At 34.9% G+C, this 15,910-nt stretch overlaps 1 protein-coding gene across 1 annotated transcript in view; it reads right to left on the reverse strand.

Moving 5' to 3' along the window:
* Window positions 1-15,910, reverse strand: part of CCSER2 (coiled-coil serine rich protein 2) — a 186,970-nt gene that overhangs the window by 131,382 nt on the left and 39,678 nt on the right. Inside the window, exons 2-3 of the mRNA XM_028098692.2 lie at window positions 11,027-12,476; window positions 9,697-9,893 (exon numbers count right to left, since the gene is read on the reverse strand). Of these exons, the coding sequence (XP_027954493.1) occupies window positions 9,697-9,893; window positions 11,027-12,437 (1,608 nt within the window). The 5' untranslated portion in view covers window positions 12,438-12,476. The remainder of the gene's footprint in view (window positions 1-9,696; window positions 9,894-11,026; window positions 12,477-15,910) is intronic.

Raw genomic sequence — 15,910 nt, forward strand, 5'->3', positions numbered from 1 at the left:
CCAAGTGGATGAATGGAAACAAATGCAAAATCTCATAAAACTGAATAACAAAGGGTGGGAAAGGGTAGGATACAATCTCCATTGTGATAGGTATGACCAACAGATCTAAAATGAAAATTCAGAGTAAATGTATAAATTGCCAGAGTATATATTGGTCCAATGTCCAAGAAAACAAAAGCTGGGAGTTATAAAGTAATCCCATCCTCCTTTTATTTAAAATCATAGGTCATAGTGCAGCACACCTAGCATGCTGAACAGATACATCTCAACAGAAACACAACAGAAACATAGGACAATTAAAATAATCAAAGGAGTGAAAATAGTCCATAGGAACAAGACAAAAATGAACAAATAAACAACAAAAAATGCTTTTACCTCTGTCAGAAGGAATCTATATCTGTAGTTATTTTAGGCAGCTGTTGATGTAAGGCAATCAATAATATCAAAGATACATTTATCATGTGCACTGTTAGCAAATAAAGTATATTATACTTTGTAATCAACACTGTTAATTAGTGTTACACATTCTGTACAGTACTGGACACCGTTTTCAAGTCAGTGTTTATAAATAATTTTTCCTACAAATTGAATCAAAAATACCTAAATTTTAACAGACCAATGATTCCATCATCCCCTTAGTTGCCTTTCTTAGAAATCAGTCATCTTTAAATTCCATACCAATTTTCGGAAAATACAAACACACACACACACAAGCTGCTGTAAGTTATTTCCAGTTATTGGAAGATATCAAATATTACAAATAAAAATATTCAAATATCTCCAAATAATAAATCCTATGATTAGCTACAGTGATGACAAACCTTAGTGAAGACCACTTCAATAACTATGTCATCAGTTTAGAATAACTTAAATTGAAAAAAATGAGTTTGGCTAAACTGTGCTTAAAATTTACTATTTTATTTTTAGTTCTAGAGCTGAATTTGCCAACTTCAAAAGAATAATTTCTTTAAATTAATAATCGTATTATTTAAAAAAAACTCTAAGGCTAGGCAGAAGAATAATGGCCACCTCAAAGATGTCCATATTTTAATCCCTGGAACCTGTGAATATGTTAGGTTACATGGCAAAGAAGAATTAAGGTTACAAATGAATTAAGATTGCTAATGAGGAGACCTCAAAATAGGACAGTATACTGGATTATCCAGTTGGGCCCAATGTAATCACAAGGGTCCTTAAATAGAAGAGGGAGACAAGGTCATAGTAACATGAGGTGAGACTCAACCTGCCATTGCTGGCTCTGCAGATGGAAGGGGCTATGAGCAAAGCAACGTGGCAGCCTCGAAGCTAGAAACACAAGGAAAGAGATTACCCTCTAGAGCTTTCAAAAGGGAAGCCTTGCCCACCTTTTTTTTTAGTCCAGTGAGGGCCTGGGTCCTAAAACAGTAAGATAAGTTTGTGTTGTTTCAAGCTACTAAGATTTTTGGTAATTTGTCACAGCAATAAGAAAAAACTAATATACCTATAGATTTATAAATGTGTTTTTAATTAAAGTCTGAATCTGATTACAAAAACAATAAAAATCAGAATGCCCAGCAACCTTAATGAGATTTTTCTAAGAACAACAATTATGTAGTTCTTTATTGCTACAAACACACAACAAAGATAGTATTATATGTGCTATATTTTTTCCAAATAAATACTACTTTTTCCCCTTTGAAAAGCAGTTTTGCAATAGATGCCTCTTAAATCTTTATGGTTGAGACAATCCCAGATTCTCATGAATCCTTCCAACACAAGACACCGTTCACTTTCCTCATTGGTTATAATTAATTTCACTGACCATTATAATAATCGAATTCACATTTTCTAAAAATCAGAGCAGTTCACGTCAAACTTAGAATTTAACTATTTGAAAAAATGAAACTTTTAGCTGTCTGGATACTTCCAGACCCAAATTTTCATATTAGTCACATAAAATAATACAGATTCTATAAAATTTACTACATATAGAACCATTTTTCATGATTTTTATGAATTTTTTATCATTTGCTTTGATAATAAAACAGATACATGTACAGGTCTGGGAACGTTTATCTTGTACCTATATTATTAAGATTGACATGTCCAAGAGCATCTTCATAAATATTCTTTCAAATTGGCAGGTAGGATTGGGAGTGGAGGAGTGAGGCATGAGTAGTCAGAGACTGAGCAAGCTAAGGAAGGCATACATACAGAGGGACAGTGAACATGGGAAATTAGAACCCAAGTAATGTGAAAAGAGCATCCATGCCCAGGTGGGCCTAGTACATCAGGGCTTAAGGCACATTAGGGTAATGATGAGAGTGAAGAGGGAACATTTGAGGCAGGAGGTTGGCCTGGTATGAGATATGAGAACTTAAGCAGAATATATGTGGGGGATGGCTTGATATGGTACATCAGAGCCCAAACAGGGTAGAAACATTATCCATGCATGGTGTGTGACCCACTGTAGGGGTTTCAGAGCCCAAGCAGGATGAGAAAGACATAAATGGGAAAGAGGAAGTGGTGGCAAAGAACAGAAATCAGTTACATAAGAGGGAAATAGATCAAATAAGTAAGTATTTTAAGGATAACAGAAGCCAGGTTTATCACCATCAGAGAAGGGAGGTTACAAATATAGAAAGAAAACTTGAATGAATCCTGTGGCATTGGATTGGAACTGGAGGTATTAGTATGAACTCATGGTTTTCAATATATACAGCTAAAGCAGAAACAAATATTGATGTAAATGTGTATGTATATAAATAAACACACACACTTATATTCCCTAGTTCTGTCCACTGAAGATGCCTGGGAGCAGCAACTTTTCAACAACAGAAGCCGAATTCTAGTTCCCAGAATTCGGCTTCAAAAACAGCATTTTCCATTAAAAGGAACCAGGGCTCTTGGAGGAATGGCTTTCTTTCCCTTTAATACATTTATGTACTTGTGAACAGTAAATAATATTGTTTTATATGTGTTTTTACAGCTTATATAAGTGATACATAATGTTCTGCAACTTCTTTACATTTTTGTGGTACATGTGTACTATAAGTGTAAGTTCATTCATTTTTACTGCTGTATAATATATATAATATACTGTTATAATACCACTTAAATATGTTAATTTGTTTCCCTGCTAATGGACATTTAAGTTATCCCTAAGAAGAAGACAGTACAGCAAACAAAGATTCTTATTCATGTCTCTGATCATATATATTAGGGTTTCTTTAGGATATAAACCTAAGAGTAACATTACTGGATCAGTGCATATTTGGCTCTTCAACTATACTAGATTTTGCCAAATGCCTTCCAAAAATGATTTAGCAATTTATCCTTCCCAGCAGTGAAGAAAGATTTCTATTGTTCGTCATATTCACTGCACTTGCTATTATCTGACTAAAATTTTAGCCAGTCTGGTGAGTATGAAATTGTATGTCTCAGTACACATTAGCTATTTACTATTTTATTATCTTCTATCTGTTGTATTATTTTGCCTTTTTCTTATTGATAAGGAAAATTTATCATGTGGTCTGACTTCTAATTCTTATTAAATGTGTCACAAATAATTTCTTAGCCAGTAGCTTTTAACTTCGTTTTTTATTATCTATGTCTAGTTTTAAATTTTGATATAATTAACTTTTTTAAGATTTTATTTATTTCTTTGAGAGAGAGAGAGATCATGAGCAGGGGAAGGGGCAGAAGGAGAGGGAGAAGTAGGATCCCCGCTGAGCAGGGAGCCTGATGTGGGACTCAATCCCAGGACCGTGAGATCATGACTAAAAACCATAAAGAAAAAAATTACTAAATTTAATGACATCAAGGGCACGTGGGTGGTTCAGTCGGTTAAATGCTACCTTCGGCTCAAGTCACTGTATATTGAGAGGCAATATAGCACAGTGATTAAGAACCAGGGCTCTGGAATAAGCTAAATTAAAAAATCCCATTCTATCATGTACTAGCTATGTATCCTTGGATTCTATGTTTATTCCATTTTTTAATAAGATGGAGATAATAACAGCACCTACCTCTTGGGCTGGTATTAGGAAGTACATGCCTGAATAGTGTAATAGCCATGGTGATACTGGTGTTGAGTATTTTGAGTATCATCTCTATCTCATGGGGTTGCTATAAAGATTAAATAAGGTCATACACATAAGATACTTAATGCCAGGACTATAGCAAGAGCTCAGTAGACATCACTACAATACCATAAAGATGTTAAAATATAAGAGAATCTGGGGGTGCCTGGGTGGCTCAGTTGGTTAGGCGTCTGCCTTCAGCTCAGGTCATGATCCTGGGATTCTGGGATCAAGCCCCACATTAGGCTCCCTGCTCAGCAGAGAGCCTGCTTCTCCCTCTCCTCCCTGCGCATGCTCTCTATCACTACCTCTGTCTCTCTCTCTCAAATAAATAAAATCTTAAAAAAAAAGATAAGGTAATCCTGAGTAACTTTTTTTTTTTTTTTTAGAGAGACAGCATGCACATGAGTGGGGTGGGGTGGGGGGAGGCAGAGGGAGAGGGAGAGAGAGAATCTTAAGCATACTCCACACCCAGTGCAACACCCAGCACTGGGCTGGATCTTACGACCTTGAAATCATAACCTGAGCTGAAATCAAGAGTCAGACACTTAACCCACTGAGCCATCCAGGAGCTCCCTGAATAACTTTCACCAAGAAATGACAACTTAGATGAAATGGACAAATTCTCAAAAAGCAACACACAAAAAACTATACCTATATATCTTAATGGGCATATCTACTTAAAACATTATATGTTATTAAAAACCTCTCACAAAGGAAACTCCAGGTTCTAAAGTTTTATTTGGTGAATTTGTAGATATTTAAGAAAGGGGAATATCAACCGTCCATAAATTCCTTGAAAGGGCAAAAAAACAGGGAATACTTCTCAACTCATTTATGAAGCCAGCACAACCCTGATACCAAATGTGAAAAGAAAAGATAGAGCCATCCTGCTCATGAACATAAATGCAACAAATCTAAATAAACTATTAGGATATCAAGTCCAACAACATTTAAAAGAATAATACATCACAACCAAGTGAATTTATTCCAGGAATAGAAGGAATAGAAGGTGGTTTAACATTTGAAAATTAAGAAATGTAATCTACCACACTAACAGATAACATATAACAGGAAAAAAAATTTTGATGATTTTAATAAATGTAGAGAAAAATTAACATCTACTCACAAAAAAAAAATCAAATGAAACAAAAGGGAACTTGCTTAATCTGATGAAAGATATCTATAACCACCCCCACCACACACACACACAGAAATTTTAATGGTGGACTATTAAAACCTTGCTGAAATTCTATCACCATTTCAATTCAACATTATGTTGGAGGTCCTAACACATCCAATAAAAGGGAGGATGGGAAGATGGAGACTTTGCAAACAGTATGATGTCACAATATATGTAGAAATTCCAGGCAATTATTAAAACTAATAAGTGAATTCCCCAAGGTCACTGGAAAAACAGCTCAAAATACAAAAATCAAATATATTTGTACGTACAACAAAAAAGAAGAAAATAAAAATTTAAAGTGGTACCATTTATACTGATGAAATCAAATACCTAAAAATAAAGCAAATATGTATAAATTTTTATAGAAAACATTAGCAAGAAATATTTCTGAAGTCCCAAGTAAATGGAAGAACACACCATATTCATGAATGGAAGATTCACTATAGTAAACGTGTCAATTCTTCCCAAGCTGATTTACAAAGTTAATGTAATCCCATTCAAAATCCCTGAAAGTTCTTTGTAGAAATTGACGTGTTCATTCTAATAATTAAAGAGATTGCAAAAGGTGAGCTAGGGAAACCTTGGAAAAGAAAAAGCTGTAAGACTTACATTACCAGATGTCAATACTTAAAGCTACAGAAATAAAAACAGTATAGCACTGACCCAAGGATAAAAGAAGAGACCAATGAACTAAAAGAGACTCAAGAAATATATTGATACAATCACTGATTAAAACAAAGATAAATCTGCAGTAGAGTAGGGAACAAAAACTTTTCAAAAAAAGAAAAAAAATTAATCTTGACCTCTACCTCATAACATGCACAAAAATAATTTCCAGATGTCTCATAGATCTAAATGTAAAAGGCTAAAAAACAAACCTTTTAGAAGAAAACACTGGAACATATCTTTAAGACTTTGGGGTAAACGAAAATTTTGCAGTTCAAAACAGAGCTAACAACAAAGGAAAAAATGTAAACTACACTATATTGAAATTGTTAATTTCTACTCAACAAAAGACACTATTAAGAGATTTTAAAAGCAACCCATATGTATGAAATATATACACATACATGTATATAAATGTGTTTGTATATATGTATGTAAAAAAATTTATATCCAAAATATACGAAGGGGTTTTTACAAACCAAAAAGAAAAAATACAGCTCAATATAAGACATGTCACAAAAGAGGATATCTTAGGGTGAATAAACATAGGTGAAGGTGCTCAACAAGCAGTTATCACAAAACGCAAGACAAAAATCTCAGTGCAATACTATACCCCCACCAGAATAGCAAAAATGAAAAAAGACAGACAACACCAAAAGAAAGTGGAATTTCTAGAATGCTCATTTACTACCAGTGGTACTGTACACTGGTACAACCACTTTGGAAAACTAATAGCATCTGAAGTTATATACATAAATACCCAATAATCCAGTGGTGCGCCTCCTACACATTTTACCAACAGAAATGCATAAATGTTTACCCAAAAACATGTAGCAAAATCTTCCCAACAGTAGCAGTTGCCAAAAACTGGAAACAACCTGAATGTCTATCAATAAGCAGGATAAAGTAAGTTGTACTACCTTCACACAAAGGAGTATCATATAATAAGAAACAAACTATAAAAAGTACAAAATATTGACTCAAAGAAGCCAGATATAAAATAGGCATGTTTATAATTCTACTTATATGAAATATAGGCAAAACTAATCTACAGTGATATAAACCAAAACAGGGTGTGCCTTCGGGGTAGGGGCTGAATGACTGAAAAGCACAGGAAACATTCTGGGGTGATAGAAATATCCTCTATCACAATGTGGATAACTTAAACAATTATATAAAAATATTCAAAATTCTCTGTGCTGTATGAAAAATATTTGTGCGTTTTATTTAATGTAAATTACACCTCAACAAAACACTCTTCATATTTAAAAAAAAATCACCTAGATTCTAGATAAGCACTATGCAAAGTAGTCTACAAACTGTTTGTTAGGGTCCATGACAAAGATGAGGAGCTTCCACCAAAATGCATATCAACGCATTGCTTTTTTCAAAGAGAAAGTTTTACTATGAAAACAATATCAACTAAACTAAATAGTGGGTTGAACTAAACTGTGTTAGTAGTGACACAGTTGACTCACATTCTAATGAAAGCTCCTTATCTTGACCTGGACCGGAAGGAGCACTGTTGTAGAGAACAACCATGATGGTGGCTGGGGAACTAGGGGTGAAGGGGGTGGGGACATGGGCTTTGGTGAGAGGGACAGGGAGACCAAGAAAAATGAGAATATGTTAAAGTTCTTTTTGGATTAAGTTTTAAATATTCATTTAAACTATTCTAGGCAAAAAAAAAAGGAGAAAAAGTGAGACAATTAAAAATAGTAAGATGGCAGAATGAAGTCCAAGTATATCAATAAATGCAAACATAAAAGGACTAAATTCACAGGTTAAAAGAAAAAGAGAAATTGTAATTTAAAAAAATTGTAACCTTTTTGCTATGTATCAAAAGGTTCATGGTAAAAGCATGGAACATATATAAATAAAAATGATAAAATATACTAATACCTGAAAAAAGGGCCTTAAGACAGAAAGCACGAGGAATAGAGATCACTAAATTATGACTTTAAGTCCAATTTCACCAAGAAAACAATTCTAAACAGGTACACACCTAACAAAATACACTCAAAATATAAAAAGCAAAAACTGATAGAATTTCAGAACAAAAATGTTAAGTCCACCATCCCAGTAGGAGATCTTAACACTTTTTTGAACATCTACCATCAATTCTCCATCCTTTCTCAGACTGTTTTCCTCTTAAATCAGAAGCTCTGAAATCTTAAAGACTAATGGTCAATCGAGGTGCATTCTTTTTTTTTTTAAAGATTTTATTTATTTATTTGACAGAGAGAGAGAGCAGGAACACAAGCAGGGGGAGTGGGAGAGGGAGAAGCAGGCTTCCCGCCGAGCAGGGAGCCCGACGCGGGCTCGATCCCAGGGCTCTGGGATCATGACCTGAGCCAAAGGCAGACGCTTAACGACTGAACCACCCAGGTGCCCCTCGAGGTGCATTCTGAACTCTTTTAGAGGCATCATTAAGTTATAGGAACAGTGAACTGAAAATAGTGGGAACCTCTGAAAAATGTCAGGTACTAAGTGGATTATTGCTGCCATCTGCTGGACACAATATTCACTCCCACTTTGATCATACTTGGTTTAAAAAGTCCTGGTAAGCAAGCACATAAGGCCCTAAAACTACCAACTTTTTTAAACTTCCTTTATCTAATGAGATAGAGATACTCTCTCTAAATTAAATATGTGTCCTCTCTATGTCTGTGCAATTTAACAATTCCCTGGTAATGTTTATTTTTTCCAAGGCACAGGTTTATGAGAGCACAGAAAATTACACTGCCAAAAATCCACTTGGAATTTAGTATATCCACGAAGACTACCAGTTTTCCCATACAACTACTGGAAAATCGTATTTTATATACTGAGTAATTACAATGAGTCACTTTAAACACCCCAACTACACTTTACTCATGTGGCATATTAACCACATTACTTGCAATGTCTCTTAAAATATGCACATAATAATGTATGGTAGGTCTTCTAGTGCTGACCCATATCTGGTTCCCTTGCCTTCCAGGCACACAGGAAAATTTACACTTCTTGCCCAGTTAGTACTTAATAGGGTCAATAGGTTGTGAGTAAAAGTACCACGTGCCATCTGCAGGCCACGGCAAGTAATTGCAACATGTGAGACCTAGCAGCATTCTTCCTCTACAACAGTGACCTTTTGATGGGGCCTCAAAAGGCAATGGTGAAGCCACCTAGTTTTGGTGATGGTGAAGATGGTGAAGATGAACGCAGCTGAGAACACTGAAGTTGCCCTATATAGTTTTCCAGACCTACAGTAGACTTCGGAAGAGTAAAAAATAAGCTTTCATTGTGTTAAGCCACTGAGTTAGCACTTAAATGTTACCTCAACATAGCCTAGCCCAGGATTTCTCAATAGTGGCACTACTGACATCTTGGGCTGGATAATCCTTTGCTGTGGATACCACTGTAGGGCATTAAGCAGCATCCCTGGCATCTTCCCGCTGTCAGTAGCGCCCCTCAATATGACAACCAAAATTAGATCCAGACGTGGCCTTCCTCCCCAAATTTGAGAACCACTAGCTTAGCTTAACCTGAATACAGTATATCTATTTATATATACATGTGTGTATATAATGTATGACAGTGTATTTAACTCGTGTCATGTGACACAAATATATGCTTTATTATGTATTAAGGTCAGATGTTTTGTAGGCTCGTAACAGATATGAATTTCCTTTTCTTAAACTAGGAGAGCTATTTATAAACTTAAAATCCAAGCAGTATCACAAGTCTTTCCATAGTAAGGTAAACAAAATGTTGCAAAAGAATATATAAATTCATACGTACTATGCTATTCATTTCTGAAGACTCATAGCTCCCAACTGGATGGACATTTCCAATGGGCTCCAAACCCTCTTCATCCCACATGTATGTTCCATCAGAGCTATCAGATGGAGAGAGCTCAAATGAAGAACCAGCTCTGTAATCTGTATCTGGTGAAATCAAGTTATTTCCAGAAGTATGTTTTGTACATTCACTCCTGTCTTCAAGTGATTTTTTAAGAAGAAAAAGAAAAAAAAGGTTATTAATTCACAAAAATACATTTCTCAAAAATAAATTATAAACTCTAATAATTTAACATATTATAGCAAAAAAATGGCAAAAAAGTATTAGTAACTATAGCATTTTCTAAATCCTAAATAATAAAAAAGATCCAGAGATAAAATCTTAAATAACCTACTGAAATGTTTCCCAATACATTATGTGAAAGAAAATTCATGGAGCCATCTTTCACTTCTGCAACACTTCTAAAATTATAAAGCTTCATAGTCTTTTAATATTTCCTAAGATATTTACTTTTATACACTGGCCATGAAACTCCTTACTCTGTATATATCATTTAACCTTGCAGTTGCCTCCTTATAAAAGAAACACTTGTTCTGGTATTTACTTCTAACTAGAAGACCCTCAGACAGTCAAGGGTTTATGCACATCTCATGGCCTAGACCCTTGACGAGATCACATGCCTACACCCAATCCCTTCAGTTTGCTCTTTTTCAGGCTATATGGGCACAAAGATATATTTTCTCCAGACTTTTAGTACCAGGATGACCAAGTATAAGAGGAAATGTTTAAGAGGTACTAATCTCACTTTCCTCAGTTAAAAAAATAAAGTTCCTCTGAAGGTATAACTATAAGAAATCTAAGTTCTCCTTTAAAAAAAATGAAAATTTCCTAGGATAAAAACATTCATTAGGTTGGACATAACCTATGTTATTATTAGCTAATTCACCCTTTGGCACAGCTTTACTCTAAACAAACAGCATCTATTACCATAAGGGAAGAGATGGTCTAAAATGGCATGCCACTGTTTAGGGAAGTGGGGGAAAAGAAAAAATTCTGAAGCAGTAGGAATAGGCCTGTACATGAGAGTCAAAGAAGAACAAAGTTAAGATACATTAGGGAAGAATATTTTTATTGTTGTTTTAAATAGTGAAAAATAAGACCAGGAGCAAAAGTCACAGGAAGATAAAAGTTGCCCTACCCCAATTTTATCTAGATCCATCCCTCCACAAAATTGACAGTATCTTGGAATTAATCAAAAGGTAATCCTAAATGTAAGTTCAATTATATTATCTAAGAAAAAGCAAACAAACTTAAGAATATTAATATTTACCAGAGACACTTATATCTATCCACTCGTCAGTTTTACTTTTTTCATTTTCCTTGGGGGAATCAAATACATCCTTCGATGGTGCATTTTCATGCTTTTCTTCTTTGAGAGAAATTTCCTCTGGAGTTATTCTAGTTCTGTTGGAGTCTTCTATATCTATAAAATCATCACTAAAGTCTTCACTTAAATCATTCTTATCAGAAGATGACAAAGACGACAAGGAAATATCATCCACATCATCACTCAGGTATCTAATTTTAGCATTATGCTTCATGGTCTGGTCATTTTCTGTTCTATAACTATCATTTTCAATTAGTTCTTGGTCCTTATTAGTAGCTCTGTCCTCAGCCGTAAGTTCAGCATCTTCTTCTACACATGAATCAGCAGGTGAATTTTTATTACCATCAACTGTGATAGTGCCAGAAAATGGAGGTCGGCTAGATTTCAGTAGAGAGGGATGAACCATCCTATAACCCAAAGTGGAAGTTACACCTGGGCCATTTGGTAAAGCCAACTTTTTTCCACCAGCAGCATAAGGCCTATTAAATCCAAACCCTAAGTGATCATTTCCATTGAGTACTTCTGACTGTCGGGAATTTCTTGCTAGCATACTTGACCTCAGAGGCACTCTAATGGGTAGCTGTTGGTTCTGATAAGGCTTTGTAAGATCTGCAGCTCTATTGAAGGAATGTGATCTGGTTATAGATGAAGGTGGAAGGAATGAATTCTGAATGGAATGTGAAAAACTTTGTGACCTTACCATTTTTTCACAAGTAAGAGATTTAATATTGTCTAGGGACTGTGCTAAGCCTTCTCCAGAACTGCTTCTGGTGGCACAGGAGTTTGCTCTAGGCCTTTGTATGCTACCAGCTGAACGGTTCCCATACAATCCATTCAACTGTGATTTTGGAGCACTGACTGAAGAATATGAAGTCCTTCCTAACAATGTGCCTTTGGTGAATTTACCCAAACTAGATGGTCCAGACAAAGACTTTTGGTTTAACTCCTCTGTAGATGACACAAACATAGTGGATGGCTTTGCTAACTTTGATGTGAGTAAAGAAATACTTTTCAAGCCTCCCTTTATCCCATTTTTATCAAACATTCCTTGAGTAGGTGCATGCTTTTCAGGATCAATTACTTTATCGTGTGAAATTTGAGTACTGTTACGCTCTTCAACACTCTGTGCACTGAGCTGGTATTTAGTTGCTGTTCTCCAATTAAATGAATGGGATGATGGACAATCAGAGCCATTATTTTTGATGTAACTTTTGACGTTGCTACTCTTGGAAGTTCCCAATAAATTAACAGGTGTCCCATTTGGCATTGGCTGCAGTGTACTTCTCACAGATTTTGCTCCATACTTTGGCAATTTGGAACCCAAAAATGTCTTGATTTGTGTTTTTTCTTCCATGAGCTATAAAATGCATTTGTTCTTAAAATTTGACAGAATCTGAGGAGACAAAAAAGTAGATTAAATGTTCCTAAATAAGCAAAATTACATGGGTTATTACATAATAAGTATATTCATAGACAATGAAATGCAGCAAAGCCCAAAACCTACTTATGATTCCTACAAAACTCTTAATAAATATTGAATGCAGTAATTAATAAATTAATGTTAGGAGAAACTAAAGAACATTTTTATAAATACTTTTATAAACTTAAGCTATGCATGATAGCAAAATCCAGAATTAATGAAACTAGACTGCCAATTTTGACAGTATTTTTTTTATTATGTTAGTCACCATACAGTACATCATTAGTTTTTGATGTAGTGTTCTATGTTGACTGTATTTTTAAAAAAAGAAACACTTCGGGGGCGCCTGGGTGGCTCAGTCGTTAAGCGTCTGCCTTCGGCTCAGGTCATGATCCTGGGGTCCTGGGATGGAGCTCCGCGTCGGGCTCCCTGCTCTGCGGGAAGTTTGCTTCTCCCTCTCCCACTCCCTCTGCTTGTGTTCCCTCTCTCGCTGTGTCTCTCTCTGTCAAATAAACAAATAAGGGCGCCTGGGTGGCTCAGATAGTTAAGCATCTGCCTTCGGCTCAGGTCATGGTCCCAGGGTCCTGGGATCGAGTCCCACATCGGGCTCCCTGAGGGGAGCCTGCTTCTCCCTCTGCTTCTCTCTCTCTCTGTCTCTCATGAATAAATAAATAAAATCTTTAAAAAATAAATAAATAAATAAACAAATAAAATCTTAAAAAAAAAGAAACACTTCTATAAAAAACACATCTTTCAATTTCCAATCCGAATTATTTTTTTCACTTTGGATAGTATTATCTCCTTTAAAAAAGAAAATGTGATTTGTTATTTTTTAAAGCATATGTGATCTTATAAAAACTGGAATACATTTTTAAAATTCATTACTAAAATCATGGTAGGATGTAGGAAAAAAAATACAGTAATGCCAAAAAAATTCTCTGACATTAACAGTGGAGATATCAGGTATCATTTTAAGCAACTATCTCAAAAAAATTTCCAAGTGGTAAAATAAATAGATACTACAGTAGGTGTCATGGTGAAAGGTATAATGGTTTTAATAAAGTTGATTAGTCCACTAATCTCAACCTTCCAAATTTATTTTAAAGGTAACACAAAACAACAAACACAAAAGGGTTCAATGCACAGACAAGAACATAAAACTAGAAACAGCTAGTGTTCTTTATTTAACTGTTTAATAAGGTAGGACATTATGTCATGGTCACATTATGAGATTACAAAGATGAGATAGAAATATTAAAATGTTTATCCTAACATTAACAGAAATATAATATGCTATATGCTTACTGCTCACTATATGCTCGCTGCGATTACATAAAAATTCTACAAAAGCATACACAAGTACAAAATGTGAATAAAAGAAAAATATATGCCTTAGGGTCACCGATGGTTTTTAAAATCATTTTCTTACAACACTGTAATTTGTTGGTTTCGTTTTTTTAGTAAGCCATCCCTATACTTTAAAAATTGAGAGTTTCTAGAGTATGTATATGCTATTATGTCAAAAGTAAATATTTAGGAAATCATACAGACATTCAAGTAAAGATGGTGGGGTGAAGCAGAATTTCAGAACTTCCTATCCCCAGTAACTAATAAAAGAGAAAGATTATATATTCATGTGTGTGTATACAATTTTTAGCCAAAATGTCACCAGCTTCAAACAAAAATTGTTGAACTTTAACCTCTAAACTTTAAAAACTAGTGGACAGAAAAAGATTCTGTACAATGTGGTCTGGTTCCTAGCCTGATGACACTGCCTGAAAGCAGTAATGGAGAAAATAGGTGAGTTGATAAAACTTCAAGGTTTTAATAAGCATCCTCCAGTTTGGATAGAAACTGGTTTGGCATGCCTTAGAAAAGTCCAGGAAAACACCTTCAGCATAGAAGCTCTGAAATCTCAGCTGAGGCACAGTGGGACCAGAACCTATCAACTACCAAGGCACTATTCTGACTTGAGGGAAGGGTCTGAAGCCCCTAAAATTATACTATACCCTCAGCAGGATGGAGTGAGGCTAGTAGACATTTAACAAAACCTAAGGAGACAGGAGAGCTTGGAGCATCAGAAGAGTTCTTCTCACAACACCACCTTATACCCCTCGATCACAGAGAAGCAGACAGAGAACAGCATACAACTGCTCAAAAGGTCTATTGAGGGGGTGCAGTAAAAGGAGGAGACAAAATCATAGCTAAGATGAAAAAGGAATCAATGGGAATTCACCCATGTTCTATCAGGGCAAATACAAGTCTTGATCTAGCTAGTTAAGTCTCTACCTAGAAAGATAAAAAGAAATGGCCACACAACTGCATAAACAAGTGAGTAGAAGGAAGGAGAGAAACAAATAATGACTATAGCAAGCAGAACAAAGGAAGAACCCAGAGTGAAAGAAAACACAAAAGGAAATAAGGAAATTCCCAGTGAGTTCTTTCTAACAAAGAACAACCTAATAACAAACATTTAATACAACAAGAATTCAAAGATAAAAAAACAAAACAGGTAAATTAAAATCAGCTAAGGAAATCAATTAGGAAGTAAAGAAACAAAGACTAAAAATCAAACTAATTGGCAAGGAGAAAAGTCTTAAAATAACCTGAGTATTGAGGAGGAAAAAAGATATCAGAGCACTGAGATAGAAGATGTAGGACAGAGATTGAATGTAAAGATCATTAGTATCCCTGACACAGAATAACTAAACAAATAGAAGAGAAAAAGCAGGTAGACATAAGAGAAACTGTCCCAAAAATAAAGGAGAAAAAAAAAATCTATAGAACAGAAGGAAAATTAAACCACAGATCTAAGTACATATCTAGGTTAATAAAATATCAAGGATGGATAAAGAAGTCATTCTCCAGGAATGCAGGCAGAAAAAAAAATTACTTTGTAACAATGATTGAGAGTTTGATTTCATGGACTGCCATTTACTAATCCCTGATGGTTTATAGAGACCTATTCTGTGTTGGGTGAGACAAAAAGGAGAATTTGATCCATTGGTGATTTGTTCATTTATCTCTTCTGTTTACCTATTCTGAATTCAAATCAATTAAGAATCTCACATGGACCAGAAAGAATAGCCCTTTGGTATCTAGACAGGTCAGGTTTTGTATTTCTGTGTTAATTCTGTAGCCACAGTTAAAATTGTAGAATTGGAAACGATAAACTCTCTGAGTGTCTGTAAGGCTATGTATCTATAATTCAGAAAGGTCTTTTATTTCTCATCTCAAGTACATATTACTTTCCTACCCCTGGAGGTTATTAATAAATTAGATTATAAAGTCTCTTAAAGCAGCTCTGTTCTGATTAGCCTATAGAGATAAATATGCATTTATACAGATTATCAAAATTCCCAGAAAATAAGAAAATTGATCTTCTAATATTTTAAATGTGTTATACT

This window comes from Eumetopias jubatus, unplaced genomic scaffold (genome assembly GCF_037043125.1).
Source record: "Eumetopias jubatus isolate StellerSeaLion01/CBP00866 unplaced genomic scaffold, mEumJub1_p1.0 scaffold_17, whole genome shotgun sequence".
NCBI lineage: Eukaryota > Metazoa > Chordata > Mammalia > Carnivora > Otariidae > Eumetopias > Eumetopias jubatus.